General features: G+C 62.5%; 1 protein-coding gene across 1 annotated transcript in view; it reads right to left on the reverse strand.

Moving 5' to 3' along the window:
• The window catches only part of Zfpm1 (zinc finger protein, FOG family member 1), a 51,384-nt gene that overhangs the window by 18,326 nt on the left and 19,640 nt on the right, over positions 1 to 13,418 (reverse strand). Inside the window, exons 2-3 of the mRNA XM_090357139.1 lie at positions 9,144 to 9,272; positions 6,835 to 6,972 (exon numbers count right to left, since the gene is read on the reverse strand). Coding sequence (XP_090213265.1) covers positions 6,835 to 6,972; positions 9,144 to 9,272 — 267 coding nt within the window. The remainder of the gene's footprint in view (positions 1 to 6,834; positions 6,973 to 9,143; positions 9,273 to 13,418) is intronic.

Consider the following 13,418-nt stretch of genomic DNA (forward strand, 5'->3'; position numbering starts at 1 on the left):
GGCCGAGGGCCATCCATCCATCTGCTCCTGGCTTAGAGGTGTGGGAGCTGGGGTAGAGCTGGCCGGCCACCCTCACCCTGCCGTGTGACAGGATGGCCTGTGCAGGCCTTCCCCAGGGTGGGCAGCTCTGCTCAGTCCCTGGCCCGGCCTGCTGAGGGCCTGTCCATCTGTGACTGTAGCCCAACCCCGGGCACTGGGAACAGCAGTTTCCTCTCTACTCACTTGCCTCTGGGGCCACCACCAGCCCTCAGTAGTCAGGAGGGAGAGGGGGGTCAGTGAGGGCCAGGGAAGTGGCCAAAGGCACAGGAGGGGAGACTTTGCATCACTGTCCACCCGCAGCTCCCACCCCTAGGGGGCAGCAGCGGGCACCTGGCGGGTCACCCTGGAGCCATACAGGGGCGGCAGTCCCTCCCCTCAGCCCTCTGCACACAGCCCCATTGGCCAGCACAACGAAGGCTTTGCCAAGTGGGGAGGCCTCTGCCTCTGCCTCAGGTATGGGAGCGCCATGCCTGGTGGCATCTCACCACGCAAGAGCCTCTGGTGGGTCGTGGACGTCTGCTTCAGTCACAGAGGAGGAACCACTGCTGGTCCTGGAGGGCCCTCAGAGGGAGCAGGGAGGCCTGTGGGGCGGGCAGGCTGGCCCTGGGGATGGGGGAAGGACTGACAGAATCACCAGGGGAGGGGTGGGCAGAGAGACTGCCCTGCCGGGAAAGGAAGGCCTCATGGATCCCTGCAGAATGTGTTTCTTTCGGGTAGAAGGGTTTTTTTTTAGAATTTTTTTTTTTTTTTTTTTGCCAGTCCTGGGCTTGAGCTCAGGGCCTGAGCACTGTCCTTGGACTTTCTCAAGGCTAGAGCTCTACCACTTGAGCCTCAGCACCACTTCTGGCTTTTTTCTATGTATGTGGCACCGAGGAATTGAACCCGGGTCTTCATGCATGCTAGACAAGCACTTTAACCACTAGGCCAAACTCCTGGCCATAGAAGGTTTTTTTTTAAGAGAAAAGAAGAAGAAGAAAAAAAAACCTGGTCTTCGGCATGATGGCGGCAGTCCTCGCCGCCTCAAGGTACACACGAGTGATTGTTCTGGAGTAAGTTTAGGGGCTCAGGAAGGCCCATGGCGCCCCAGAGGCCTTGGATGGCTCTGGGAACCTATAAGGCCTAGCTGGGGGCTGGCCGATGGGCAGACCCCCCCCCCAGGCACAATAAGCCCAGTGATAGCATCTGCCTCATCTCAGGCCCTGCTGGGCCCTTTCACGCAGGATATGACCAGTCCTCCATCCGACATGCAGCCCCTTTGTCCCATCTCTGGGGACCGATCTTATCAGCAGCGTTTGTGGCCACCATAATGGAAAAACGCAGCGAGGAAATCAAAAGTTACGCACAGAGATAGAAGAGTAATAAATAAATAAATAAGGGCGGGCGGGAGCTCTCACCCTCACCCAGGCGCTGGCAGGAAGGGGCTGCAGGGTCCTGGCTCTGGTTCTGCTCTGGAGGCCGGTGGGGGAGGGGGCTGGTCAGGTTCTGGTTCCCATTCTACCTGAGGCATTGTGTTTCAGCCAGGCGGGGGGCCTGGACTGGCCCAAGACAAATACCACTGTCAGTGACAAGGACAATGCCCCTTAGGCTGAGGGAGTGACAGAGACAGACCAGGAGAGGGGAGGGACAGATCCCACCACTGCTCAGTGGCACAGCACAGAGGGCCCAGGTGCCCCAGGGCCCTGGCACCTGGAGACTTGGGAAGAGCCTGGCGGCGCACACACCGCTACCTGTCCCTGCCCTGCCGTGTGCCCATTCCACTCTACAGACAAGGAACCAGAGCCCAAGATGAGACCCAACAGACCCAAGCAGGGGGGTTCACCCGTGACTGGGCACCAGCAGGACAGGGCCAGCCTGGCATCCTGGATCCTCTGGATACATCTGTGGCCGTCATCTTGAAGCAGCCATGGGCTGGGGGGTGTGAGTGGGGGGGAATGGCACACGCTAACCACACAGCCAGGCCTAGGAGGGAAGCTTCTGAAACACAGCCTCTGAGGCTCCCCAAGCCGTCCCAGGACCTCCCTGCTGATGTCTGGGCAGGCCATGGGGGCCACTGGCTGTGCAGGAAGTGGGCGGGCGGGCGGGGGAGGAAGCAGGCTCGATTAGGGCTTGTGGCTGAGATAGGCTGCCCTGGTCACAGATAGCAGCTCCCGGAAGGGGGTGAGGTCAGTGGGCCACAAGCAGCAGGCAGCCAGGCAGGGCACTCCCTCTGCCCTGCTCCTGCCACACTCCCCACGGTGGCCTGCTGTCCACACTCTGCTCAGGTGGCATCTGCTCCTGTGCCACCGTGCCTGCCTGCCTGCCTCAGCGTCCACACCTGTAACCAGGGCTCCCGTGTGCTCCCATGGGCTCTGGGCTTGGTCGGAGCCTCTCCTGGCCTCACAGTCGTTTGTGCTGGACCCCTCGGCTGTCATCCACAGGCAGCGGGTGTAGGACCCTGGTCCCCAGCACAGAGGCGCTGCTCACTAGCCTCCACGCGGCTGTGGTCACCAGTGGAGCTCTGTACAGAGGCCGAGGCACGGCCTGCACCACGCTGGGTGCTGCCGCTGCTCCCAGCACACACCTCCACGGCCACCCCACCCACGCTGCGCTCCAGGGGCGGAGTCTAGCCTCCCGCCCAGCCGCCCACTCTCCCCTGCCAGGCATTCAGCGGGTGAAGGTGGGATGAGAGGATGGGAGGGTGTCTGAATGAGGCGGCGGTGTGGGTTTTCTGGGGAGCTGCACCCCATTTCCTCCTGTCAAGGCAGAGCTAGCTGAGGAGATGGACTTCCTGAGGCCAGGGTCTGCATGTGTGGACGGCGGCACCTCTGGGGCAGTCAAAGCTCCTACCTGTAGGCCAGCTGCCCATGGCCCGGCTGACCAAAGCCTGTGCCTCTGAACCCCATGTCCGAGACGGCCATCAGCTGGCCACAGGCCTATGGGGTGAGGTACCCCTCGCTCGGAGGACCCCTCTGCCCCTGGGCTTAGCCAGCCAGGTGGTGAGACTCTGGCCTTGGCCTCTGCTGTGCTCACATGCCACACACTGTTCTAGAAAGCCACCACTCGCTCCTCGCTGCCCAGGTCCTCACCCCGATGCTGGCCCAGCTGGGACAAGGCCGTGTCACGTGGGCTCTGTCTTCAGCCTGGGCCTCCGGGTGAAGGTGGGGCTCTGGGATCCGGCTGCCCCCTCCTCCCCTGGGTTGGAGATCTACCATTCACTCTAGCCACGACTGCCCAGGCCTTTCCCAGCTCTAGCAGGACCCGTGATGCCCCAGGGAGGACGGCCACGAACACGCCATGCTGGCGCTTCTGCCCCCTTCCCGCTTGGCAGTCGGGGAGGGGGCAGCAGGGCTAGGCCCTGGGCGTCACAGCGACCTGAGGGGTCTAACCAGAGGGGCTTGGAACTGGGAGGACATCAGCTGCCAGGCTGTTCTCTGGAGCTGACCCTAGGCTGACCCTGCCATCCACCAGCACCCCTCCCCTGCCTGATAATCTAAGACAAATAGGTCTATCGCCTGCTATGCCAGCCCACGATAACACAGAATGGCTGAAATGATTTTTCCCACCCACAGGGGCTGGCCGGCCGGCCGGCTGGCCGGCAGGACACGGGAGGAGGGGACGGAGGCCGACTCTTGGCCCGTCTTCCCGGCTGTCCATCAGGACAGGCCATCCTGCTTCGGTCGCCCACTGCCCGATAACAGACCTGAGGTCTGTGCAGAAACCCCGGGCCTGTGAGATTAGTCAGGTGGGACAGGTCCTGAAAACCAGCCTGCGGCCCTCACTAACACAGGGAGACGAGCAAGCCTGGCTGGGCTTCCAGCAAGAATCAGCCAGCGGACCTCGGGACCTCACGGCTGCTGCTGAGCCTTGGTCGTGCTCTGAAGGCAGCTGGTCACACCCCTTCCTGCCAGCCCGGCTCTACAATCAAGAACTGAGGTGTTGCTCAGAGGTAGATGCTTGCCTCGCTGGTTCAAGGCCCTGGGTTCCTTCCAAACAAGAATGGGAGGCCCTGTCTGGTGTTCTAAGCATGGAGTCCACACGCTAATCATCTGGGGCACTGGCCGATCTACCTCCCCTTCCCCCTGAAGCCCCAGGCCCTTTGCCCATGCCCGCTACGTGCCTGACCACTGCAACCCATTCCAGTGTGTCCTTAGCCTTGGCCGGGTGGGGGATGGATTCTCTACGGTGGTGCTGTCCTTCCTGTCTCCCAAGCCTGACCTTGACATTTGGCCACTGCCTCCGTGAGCCAGCAGTGTCTGCGTGGGGACACGGCTAGCCTTCCCACCCCTACCTCCAGACTCTGGGAGGGGCTGACTGGCTCATAGTCAACTTGGCTCCAGGACAGAGTCCTAGGGCCCAAGTTGCCCCCCTGTGTCCCTATCTCCCCACCTGAGCTGGATCTCTGGAGCCAGGCTGCACGAGGCTGGATCGCAGGGTCTCGCCAGCCCCTCTCCTCAGCTGTGCACCGGGGTGGACACATGGCTGGGTTCTGCCTCAGCGGCCAGCTCAGTTGCTCCCACCTGAAGCAGCAGGACGTGAGAGTGCAGCCCCTCCCAGCTGACAAAGCACAAGGCTCTTCACCACGCAAACAAACCCCACCAAGCATCACCTTCGTTTCCGGGGCACTGGGCAGGGGTGAGAGAGGAGGGGAAATCACAGCGCCTGCTATCCCCTAGGGCAGGACTCGTGTTCACAAGGCCTCACCCATCCCAGATCGCGTGCATATTTGCAGGGCAGGGGCAGAGGCTTCCTCTTGGCTGGTGCCATGTGGAGGCTTCCTGGTAGACTTATGTCCACCTGCCCTGGCTTGAGCGGCCTCTCTGCTGCCACGGTGGAGCTGTGAAGAGGTGCTGTGAGGGCCTCTGGGAGGGGCTCTGGGAGGGGTGGGGTGGGAGGAGCTGCAGACATCACAGAACCAATGGGGACTGGGAGGTCAGAGGGCTCGGGATCAGCAGGGATGGAGCTGGAGCTGGAGCGTGAAGATGGGGTGCGCGGGGAAAGGCAGGTGAGGGCCTTGTCTCAGTATCGGGACGGTGGCTGGGCCCGTGATGTGTCCCTGGCTGCCAGGCCAGTCACCAAACTGGGCAAAGCGGTTGCTGCCCTCAGGCCACCAGCCCCCTGGGACCTGAGGCCCCATCGCCGACTGGGGCGGTCCCAGGAGATAAGAGCCCACTGGGCCTCCGGCTCCCACAGGCGATAAGCGTGGGCTGTGGGGAGCCTGATAGGCAGTGACCACCACGGCGGTTGGCCAGTGGCCACTTATCAACCCATCGCTGCCCACTGCACAGAAATTCTATCTGTGGGTACCGATAGGGCCCTTCCTAGCCCCCCAGGATGCAAATAGCACAGGAAGCTCGGGGGAGCACCCCAGCCCCAAACCATGACCACAGGGGCCGGGGCAGGAGGTCAGGCCCCCAACACCAAAGGGCTTTCCTTATAGACACGAGGGGTGTGAGCACATGGCGGGGCCGTGGAGTGATGAGCACACAGTGACAGACGCCACCCTGCGAGCGGTGGCTCCGCCAGCGCTGAGACTCACGCTTGCTCTGACACAGCAGGCAAGGGCTCCTCTACCCAAGGGCTGGCATTGCACTGCCTTCCGAGAGCTCCTGAAGGGACCACCCTGTGCTATGTGGTTGCCCAGTGGCCCATTGTGGTCCCTCTCACTGTCCTCCCCTCAAAAGGCACTGCTCCCTGTGCACTTCCATGAGGTCCTGTCCCTGGTCACTCAGTGTGAACACAGACAGCCCCTGTCCTGACCCACAGTTATGCCTGCCTGGCTGTGCTGCCTGAGGCAGGGAGGGAAGCCTCTGTACGCTTCTGCTGAGTCCCTGGGACCCTCCCTCACAGGGGTGCTGCAGTGTCCACTGTGCTGAAGGCCTCAGGGGGTCCCTAACACTGCTGGCAATAAGGCCCAACCTTAGGACACCCTTCTCAGGCACCTTCACAGCCGTCCAGTGGGACAGGCTGCATGGTCCCCGCTGTCTGTCCAGGGCTCATGGTCTTCGTCCTGACAGTCACTCAGGCTGTGTTGAGTAACGAGAACCCTACTGGTCCCTGGTGATCCCCAGAGCAAGAACAGGGCCCCCCCTGCTCCTAAGCAGAGCCTCCCCCACCCCTCAGCCAGGCAGGAAGCCCTGCGATGCCAGTTATGGGGCCCTGGAGAGCAGGTGCTCATGAAAGCCACTGTGCAGCAGCAACCCGAGGAGCCCCCATGCCAGGTCCCATGCCAGGTCCCACTCCCGTGCCCAGTGCATCACCTTGCAGTTAGGAGTGGAGGGGAGCCTGCCTAGCTCCCCTGTCCTTCACAGCCAATGGAACTCCATGCAGCCCTGGGGGCGGGGCCACAGGGCAGGTGACAGGGCCAGAGGCTCCAGTCGCCTGGGAGACGCTCCCTGGCCCGGGCCTGGCCGGCAGTGTGGGGCTGACCGAGTCCTACCTTAGATGGCGCTGGCCGCCCAGGAGGGGCTGAGTCCTCTCCTGTGAGCACAGGCCCGAGTCCAACCCTGGGTGCTGCCCAGCTCAGAATTCGCACCTGACCTCCTGCTATAGACGGCCTCAGGCCAGGCGGCCCCAGACACACCCTCCAGGGCCCCTCTGGCCCACTCCAGCACCTCACTCTCCTGTTCCCAGCCAGATTACATCCTGCCTTTCAGTGAATCTGCCTGGATCTTGCTCCAGGCCCAGGCACACCAGTGACCATCCCCAAGCACTGCAAAGGCCTGGGCCCGGCCGCTTTCCCAGGAACAGGCGACCAGGTGGCCCAGGTCCCGTAGGCCCCAAAGGCTGGAGTCCACACAGCTGCACCCGCCTGGTTACCTGGTCCACTCCAGGGCCTGACTGCAGCTGCCTCCTCTTCCTCTTCCTCCTGGGGTCTCGTGTCTGGCTCCTGTCCCTCCATCTCCTCAGAGCTTCCTGGGGGAGTGGGGGGTGCTGCCTCTGGGGGCGGACTCACCTCTGCAGAGAGGAAAAGACCATCATGCACTGCTGACTGGGCCTCCTGTGGTGGGAGGGGAACCGAGGCCAGGGGAAGTGCACAGGGCCCAGTGTCAGCGCCCCTGGCTCGCTCTGCCTGGGGAGTGTGAGGATGGTGTCTTGGTATTCCTGGTGAGCCCCTCAGCCCTGGTAAACCGGAGCTTAGAGACTTCCACCAAGAGAGCCAGCAGGTCCCCAACCGGGCGCCCAGGCCTGCGGCCGGCACGGCTCAGGCTTGCTGGACGCCACAGCAGTGGGGCCTCTCTGCCGGGCCCCGCACCCAATTCCAGCCCAAAGGGCATATTTGCCTTCCGAGTGGGGCTGATAACCACGACAGCCCCCGATCGATGTGCTCCCATAAAGCCCCTTGGTGACGTCACATGCCCGGCGCGTTATTAATACCCGAGATAAGGCTGTGATTAACATCAAATAAATCAATCACACGGTATAAAAGTCCTATTATTTTTGGCTATAAATCAAAGTGGCTGGCATCTGAGCTCTAGCCACCGCGAGGGAGCCGCACTGGGCCCGCCTGAGCGCAGATACGCACTGCAAGGCCTGGCTGCTTTATCTCGACATCTCGGGGCTATCACCGCGGCCGGTGCCAGGTGCAGCCCTGGCTGTTTTTCCAGCTGGTTCCCTGGCCCCACCCGCTCTCTGTGCAGCCCCAGCTCCCAAATCAGATAAAGGACCCAGCTCCCAGGGAGGCCACTGGGTCAAAGTCTACCAGCAGCCAGCCACTTGCCCTTTGGCAGTTCTGGCCTGCCCAGGGCCCCTCCGTTAGCCCAGCACCTAGTAATGTCGATGGTGAGGGAGATAGCCCTGAGGTTGGCTCTGCACAAGGCCACCCGAGTCACATCACAGCCGTGGCCCACAGCCGTGGATGGGGAGGGTGAGGAGAAAGGCCCAGGTGGGCGTGGGTAAACCCCACCTGGACCACTTGGCAGTGGGTACAGTGACAACTAATCACACAACGGGCCCCAGGGGACTGGCCAGGCCCCGCCCACCCGCTGTCTACACAGATGGGGTGATGGAGTCCTGGCCCTGGTCCGATTGCTAGGAGAGGAGGGCCAGCCAGGGCACGGGCCTGGGGACAATGCAGGTGGGTTCCCAGCTTGTTGCCATTCCAGTGGGGAGTGCTAGGGCAGAGGCATGCTCCAGTTCCAGGCTGTCCACATCTGCTCTCTGCTGGCCCTGTTCTGCCCTCTCTACTGTCCACCCTGTCCTTTCTACTTTCCCTCTATCCACCTCCAACTTCCCACAGTCTACCTCTGTGCCCCTGCTGGGCCTTTGTGCTCAAGTGACTCTCCACACCCTTGGGGTTTCTCCGTAAGGCCGCCGTCTACCTCCCTGTCCACTGGGGTCATGTCACCCACTCAGCACCCTCACACATGGATGGTGTGTGGCCTGCTGGCACGGGATCGTTCAGACTGGGCACTAAGGTCCTGGGTCCTGGGTAGGCAACCCTGGACCCCTGGACTACAGGTGGAGGTGGGTGCAGGCCACCGGGGCCCACTGCCATCCCGCAGGGCTCTGGCCGACTCTGGAGCCCAGGAGAACTCTGAAGCTCCAAGACCCCCACCCTGGGCCTGGAAGCCCCGGCTTCCCCTTCCCCCTTGGCCTCAGAGGCAGGTTTTCGGCTCTGGCGTGTGGGTCTCCCTCCAGGCCCTGTCCTCTGCAGGGCCTGGCGTGAGTTGTGAGCCAGGTTTAAGAATACTGCAGGAGCATTGCTGAATCCAGACCAGAGTCAGACCCCTACTGGGGTGTGCAGGGCTATGTGACCCAGGGAGACACCCCGCCTCTCTGGCTGGTCACCTGCACAGTGAGCGTGGGGTGTGACAGGAGGTGTTGCTCTTACACAAAGCTGTGCTGCTCTGTGAGCCACAGCTCAGCAAGCCCTGCCATGCCACCAACCCCGTCGCACCGAGGGGCATGGGGGCTGGTGTCCCTCGGTGGCGTGCAGGGTCCCCGGGACCACTGCAGAGGGCCCATCCTCCACGGGCCGCCAGGAGCCTCCAGGCCTCAGAGGAGAAGACCCAACCCTGGGCAGCAGACTTCTGGGCCGACCAGGTGTGCCAGGGACACACCGAGGCCACGGGGCCCATGCCACCACCCAGTCGGGGCCACCCGGGAGGACGTGGCTGTGCACTTACCTAGCGTGGAAGGGCTCAGGGACTCAGCCTCTCTGACTATCTTGGGCTCTGGTGACATGGCCTTCTGCTCTGGGGGACCCCTGCCAGTGTCCTGGGCTTCCTCTGCAGCCTCCATGTCTCCAAGGGAACCTGTGGGTAGGAGCCGGGAGCTGTGAGGGGCTGCAGGTCAAAGCCTGGCCCTCTTGTACCCCAACTCGTGCCTCACACACCCAGGCATGGACTCAGCCCTGGAGCTCAGGGTGCTGCCAGCAGCTGGGCAGGGGCAGGGGCCAGCCACCCACGGGGCTAGAGGCCAGGCTCCCTCCGGGTCCACGGAGCTGATGTGAGTCTACTCCCAACAGGCAACATGTCTGAAGTCTTGGAGCTGACGGTCCCCACCCTCCTCACTCTCTGATCCCTCCTGGCTTGAGGGCTCACTGTGGTCAGGACTCAGTCCAGCCCTGGGCCTCACGCCCACCAGCACACCCACAGCTGAAGATGGGGGGGCAGCCTGGAGCCCTTCTGGAACAGATCCTTCTGGGATGGGGTCTTCTGGGACAGGGCCTCTGGGATGGGGTCTTCTGGGACAGGGCTTTCTGGGACAGGGACTTCTGGGAAGGGGTCTTCTGGGACAGGGCCTTCTGGGACAGGGCCTTCTGGGACGGGGTCTTCTGGGACAGGGCCTTCTGGGACGGGGTCTTCTGGGACAGGGCCTTCTGGGACGGGGTCTTCTGGGACAGGGCCTTCTGGGACAGCGCCTTCTGGGATGGGGCCTTCTGGGACAGGGACTTCTGGGAAGGGGTCTTCTGGGACAGACTCTTCTGGGATGGATCCTTCTTGGATGGGGTCTTTTGGGGTAGACTCTTCTTGGATACTCTTCTGGGATGGAGTCTTCTGGGGCAGACTCTTCTGAGATGGAGTCTTCTGGGGCAGACTCTTCTGGGATGGAGTCTTCTGGGGTAGACTCTTCTGGGATGGAGTCTTCTGGGATGGAGTCTTCTGGGGTAGACTCTTCTGGGATGGAGTCTTCTGGGGCGGACTCTTCTGGGACACTCTTCTGGGATGGAGCCTTCTGGGGTAGACTCTTCTGGGATGGAGTCTTCTGGGGTAGACTCTTCTGGGATGGGGCCTTCTGGGGTAGACTCTTCTGGGATGGGGCCTTCTGGGGTAGACTCTTCTGGGATGGAGTCTTCTGGGGTAGACTCTTCTGGGATGGAGTCTTCTGGGGTAGACTCTTCTGGGATGGGGCCTTCTGGGGCGGGCTCTTCTGGGACACTCTTCTGGGACGAGGTCTTTTGGATGTGTGCTGCAGGCCTCCTTGGCCTGTTCGTCCCACACTATACGCCTGCCTTGCTCCTACATAGAACCCTAGATCCCCGGTTCCCAGTCTCCCCACACTTGGCTCCTGGCACAGTGCCTGTCATACCATGGTGACGAGTGTGAGCGACTGAGAGTCTGACCACATAGCAGTGTGTAAAGATGGGCTGAGGTAATGGAGGGGGAGAAGCAGAAGTCTCCTGAGAAGACGGCAGATTGGGACAAGTCAACGTGGCCCCATGATGGGCCCTGAGGAGATCCCAACACACCAGGGGTGCCTGGCCTCATGCCATCAGAGGATGGCATCACTCGGAGAACTGAGAGCCAAGGGTCAGCCTGGCCTGGGCCTTACCCACAAGTCATCCTCTGCTGCTGGCCAGCTAGCTGCAGCAGCTCTGGGGACACCCCTCCTGCACCTGTGCCCTGGGGAGAGTGGGCTTCCACACGTCCAGGCGGGAGGGGCCACCCTCCCCCTGCCCGCGGAGGACAGTGTGGTGGGTGTGGGGCTCACTCTGGGGGGCCTGGGGCTGGGCGGGGCAGCCGACCCCTCCCGACTCCTCCCCAGCTCTGCCACTGCCCACGGCAGCCTTCAGGTGGTGCCACCCAGCGGGGCCTCACACCCAGGAAGCTCCAGGCGAGCGCGGGTCCTCGGCTCACCGGAGAACAAAGACACGTGCCCGCACAAAGCCGTGCAGACGAGCGTGGAGAAAGGCTGCCAGGCTTAGCGTCGATCTATTCTAATGCTGCTAATTCAGTTCCAGCACAATTAAAACCGTGCTGATGGCGTGGGAGACAACAGCCAGCCACAGTGAAGCCTGCCCCAGGCATGCTCACCCATCCTGCTGGAGCCTGCGCTCGCACCTGCCTCTCAGGACACACTGGGGCCCAGGAGTGTCGTCAGGTGGACGGTGGACGCCAGACCCCAGAGGCAGGGGGCATTTGAGAACCACTGCCCCTCAGCTGTCCTTTGAGGGACCCCGGCAGCTGGGCCTGGCAGGTGGACAATATGTGCTGTCTCTGCTCAGTAACCGGGCAGGGCCTCTCTGTGCTGTCTCTGTGGTTACAAATGGAAACACATGCTGTCCACGGCATGACCCTGGTGACTGGGGAAAGTGCCCGCAGACACTGGCTGGCACTGCCACTGGCCTGAGAGGAGGAGGGACACCGCTGCGGCTGAGCCCACTCAACATGGGTCCCCTCCCACATGTCACGGGGCTCTCCCCGAGTTCCCTCACCAGCGCAGCCCACCAAGGTGGGGAAACCGAGGCAGGGTCCAAGCTGGATGCACTTTCAGTGTGGAGTAGGAGCTCTCACGTATGTGGGGGAGCTGACAGGATGCCACAGGAGGGGTGGCAGTGAGAGTGTGGTGGGTAAGGGATGGAGAAGAGGGCAGGTTGTACTCAAATTCTACCCCCAAGAATGGCCCTGTGCCTCCGAGAGGCCTGGGTCATAGCTGCTTTGTGGTCAAGTAAACAGAGGCCTCGCAAGGCTCTCTGTCCCTGTCCCTACAGAGAGGGCAGAAGCTGGGCAGAGCAATGACACACTTCACACTGCCTGGATCTGAGCTGCCTTGCCCCAACCCAGGCCGTTGCCTGCCTGGCCTCAGGTCAGAGGCTGGTGTCTGGGGCCATGCTCCTGCCCGGGGCCAGCCAAGGGCCACTGGAGCAGTCTCCAGCGGCTGGGGCAGCGCTGGGTGTGGTCAGGGCAGTCTGCAGTGAGAGGGGCAGCGCTGGGTGTGGTCAGGGCAGTCTCCAGCGGCTGGGGCAGCGCTGGGTGTGGTCAGGGCAGTCTCCAGCGGCTGGGGCAGCGCTGGGTGGGGCCCCTCAGTTATCGCAGGGAGCAGGTGCCCGAGCGCCCATCCGTCTCCCGCTCATTAAGCTGGACGCAGGGATGGAAATGAAAACATAATAGCTATTTGATTGGGGGTGAGATATTTTGCATATTGGCTTAGCACTGATAGTGGAATTTCATCAACTCCCTTTTTCATGCTTTAGACTGAATTACAGAGACAGGCTGCATGGCGGGTGGCATGGCGGGTGGCTCCCTCTCCCTCCAGTCCCTCCCAGCTCCGGCCACGGCGGCTGAGGCATCTTCCCATGCCGCTCACGGGAGCCCCGCTGCTGGTGTGGGGCCCACGCTGCAGCTCCCGGGTCTAGAAAGCAGTGGGGGGCTCCTGGTGCTGCCCCACCCCCCATCCTGTCTCGGTATGGCCAACACACGAGGCCACTGTCTCCCCTGCACCTGCCTGGCCTGGAACTCCTCCTCCAGGCCCCTCCAGAGCAGGGCAGAGGACACAGGGCAGTGCCCACCTGGCCTCTCTGTTCCTCACTGCTGTCTCGACCCAGTCGCCTGACTCGTCCCTCACCCAGTGGCACATGCTGTACACTGGCAGTGAGCAGCTCCCGCCCCAAGGAAGCCGAGGGGTAGCTGTCCTGGCCAGCAGGAGAGGGAGGCCAGCAGCCTGTGAGACGGAACAGCACACAGGCAGAGGGGACAGCACAGGCTAAGGCTGGGAGGCAGCTCCTGCTAAACTCAATCTCCTCACAGAGAGGGGGCCTCATAGAGAGGGGGCCTCAGTGTCCTGTCAGCCAGCTGGGCCTAGAAAGGGCAGCAGAGGCTGGAGAAAAAGACCCCCACCTTATCTGGCAGAAGGGTTGGGCTCCCTGGCCCCCTGGGTCTGGCTACAGGTGGGTAGCCAGCCCATGGCAATGTCAGGAGGGGACCCAGGCCTCCAGGAGGCACAGAGAAGCCAGATAAGGCCCTGATAGCAGGGAGAAAATAGCAACAGATTCAGACTTTCCCACCACTGGGCAGCGGGCAGCTTGGGCCCGGGAGGGGGAGGGGGAGGGGGAGGCAAAGGGACTTCCTGGTCTCCTTCCCAAGGGGCACACCGCGAGGGCAGGGGCGACCTGAGGACCAGGAGCCGGGCCTAAAGCCTGGCTTCCTGGCGAGTGGACACCAGCAGGTGGCCCTTGGCAA

The sequence above is a fragment of the Megascapheus bottae genome, chromosome 24 (assembly GCF_031878675.1).
Source record: "Megascapheus bottae isolate mThoBot1 chromosome 24, mThoBot2.hap1, whole genome shotgun sequence".
NCBI classification, from domain to species: Eukaryota; Metazoa; Chordata; class Mammalia; order Rodentia; family Geomyidae; genus Megascapheus; species Megascapheus bottae.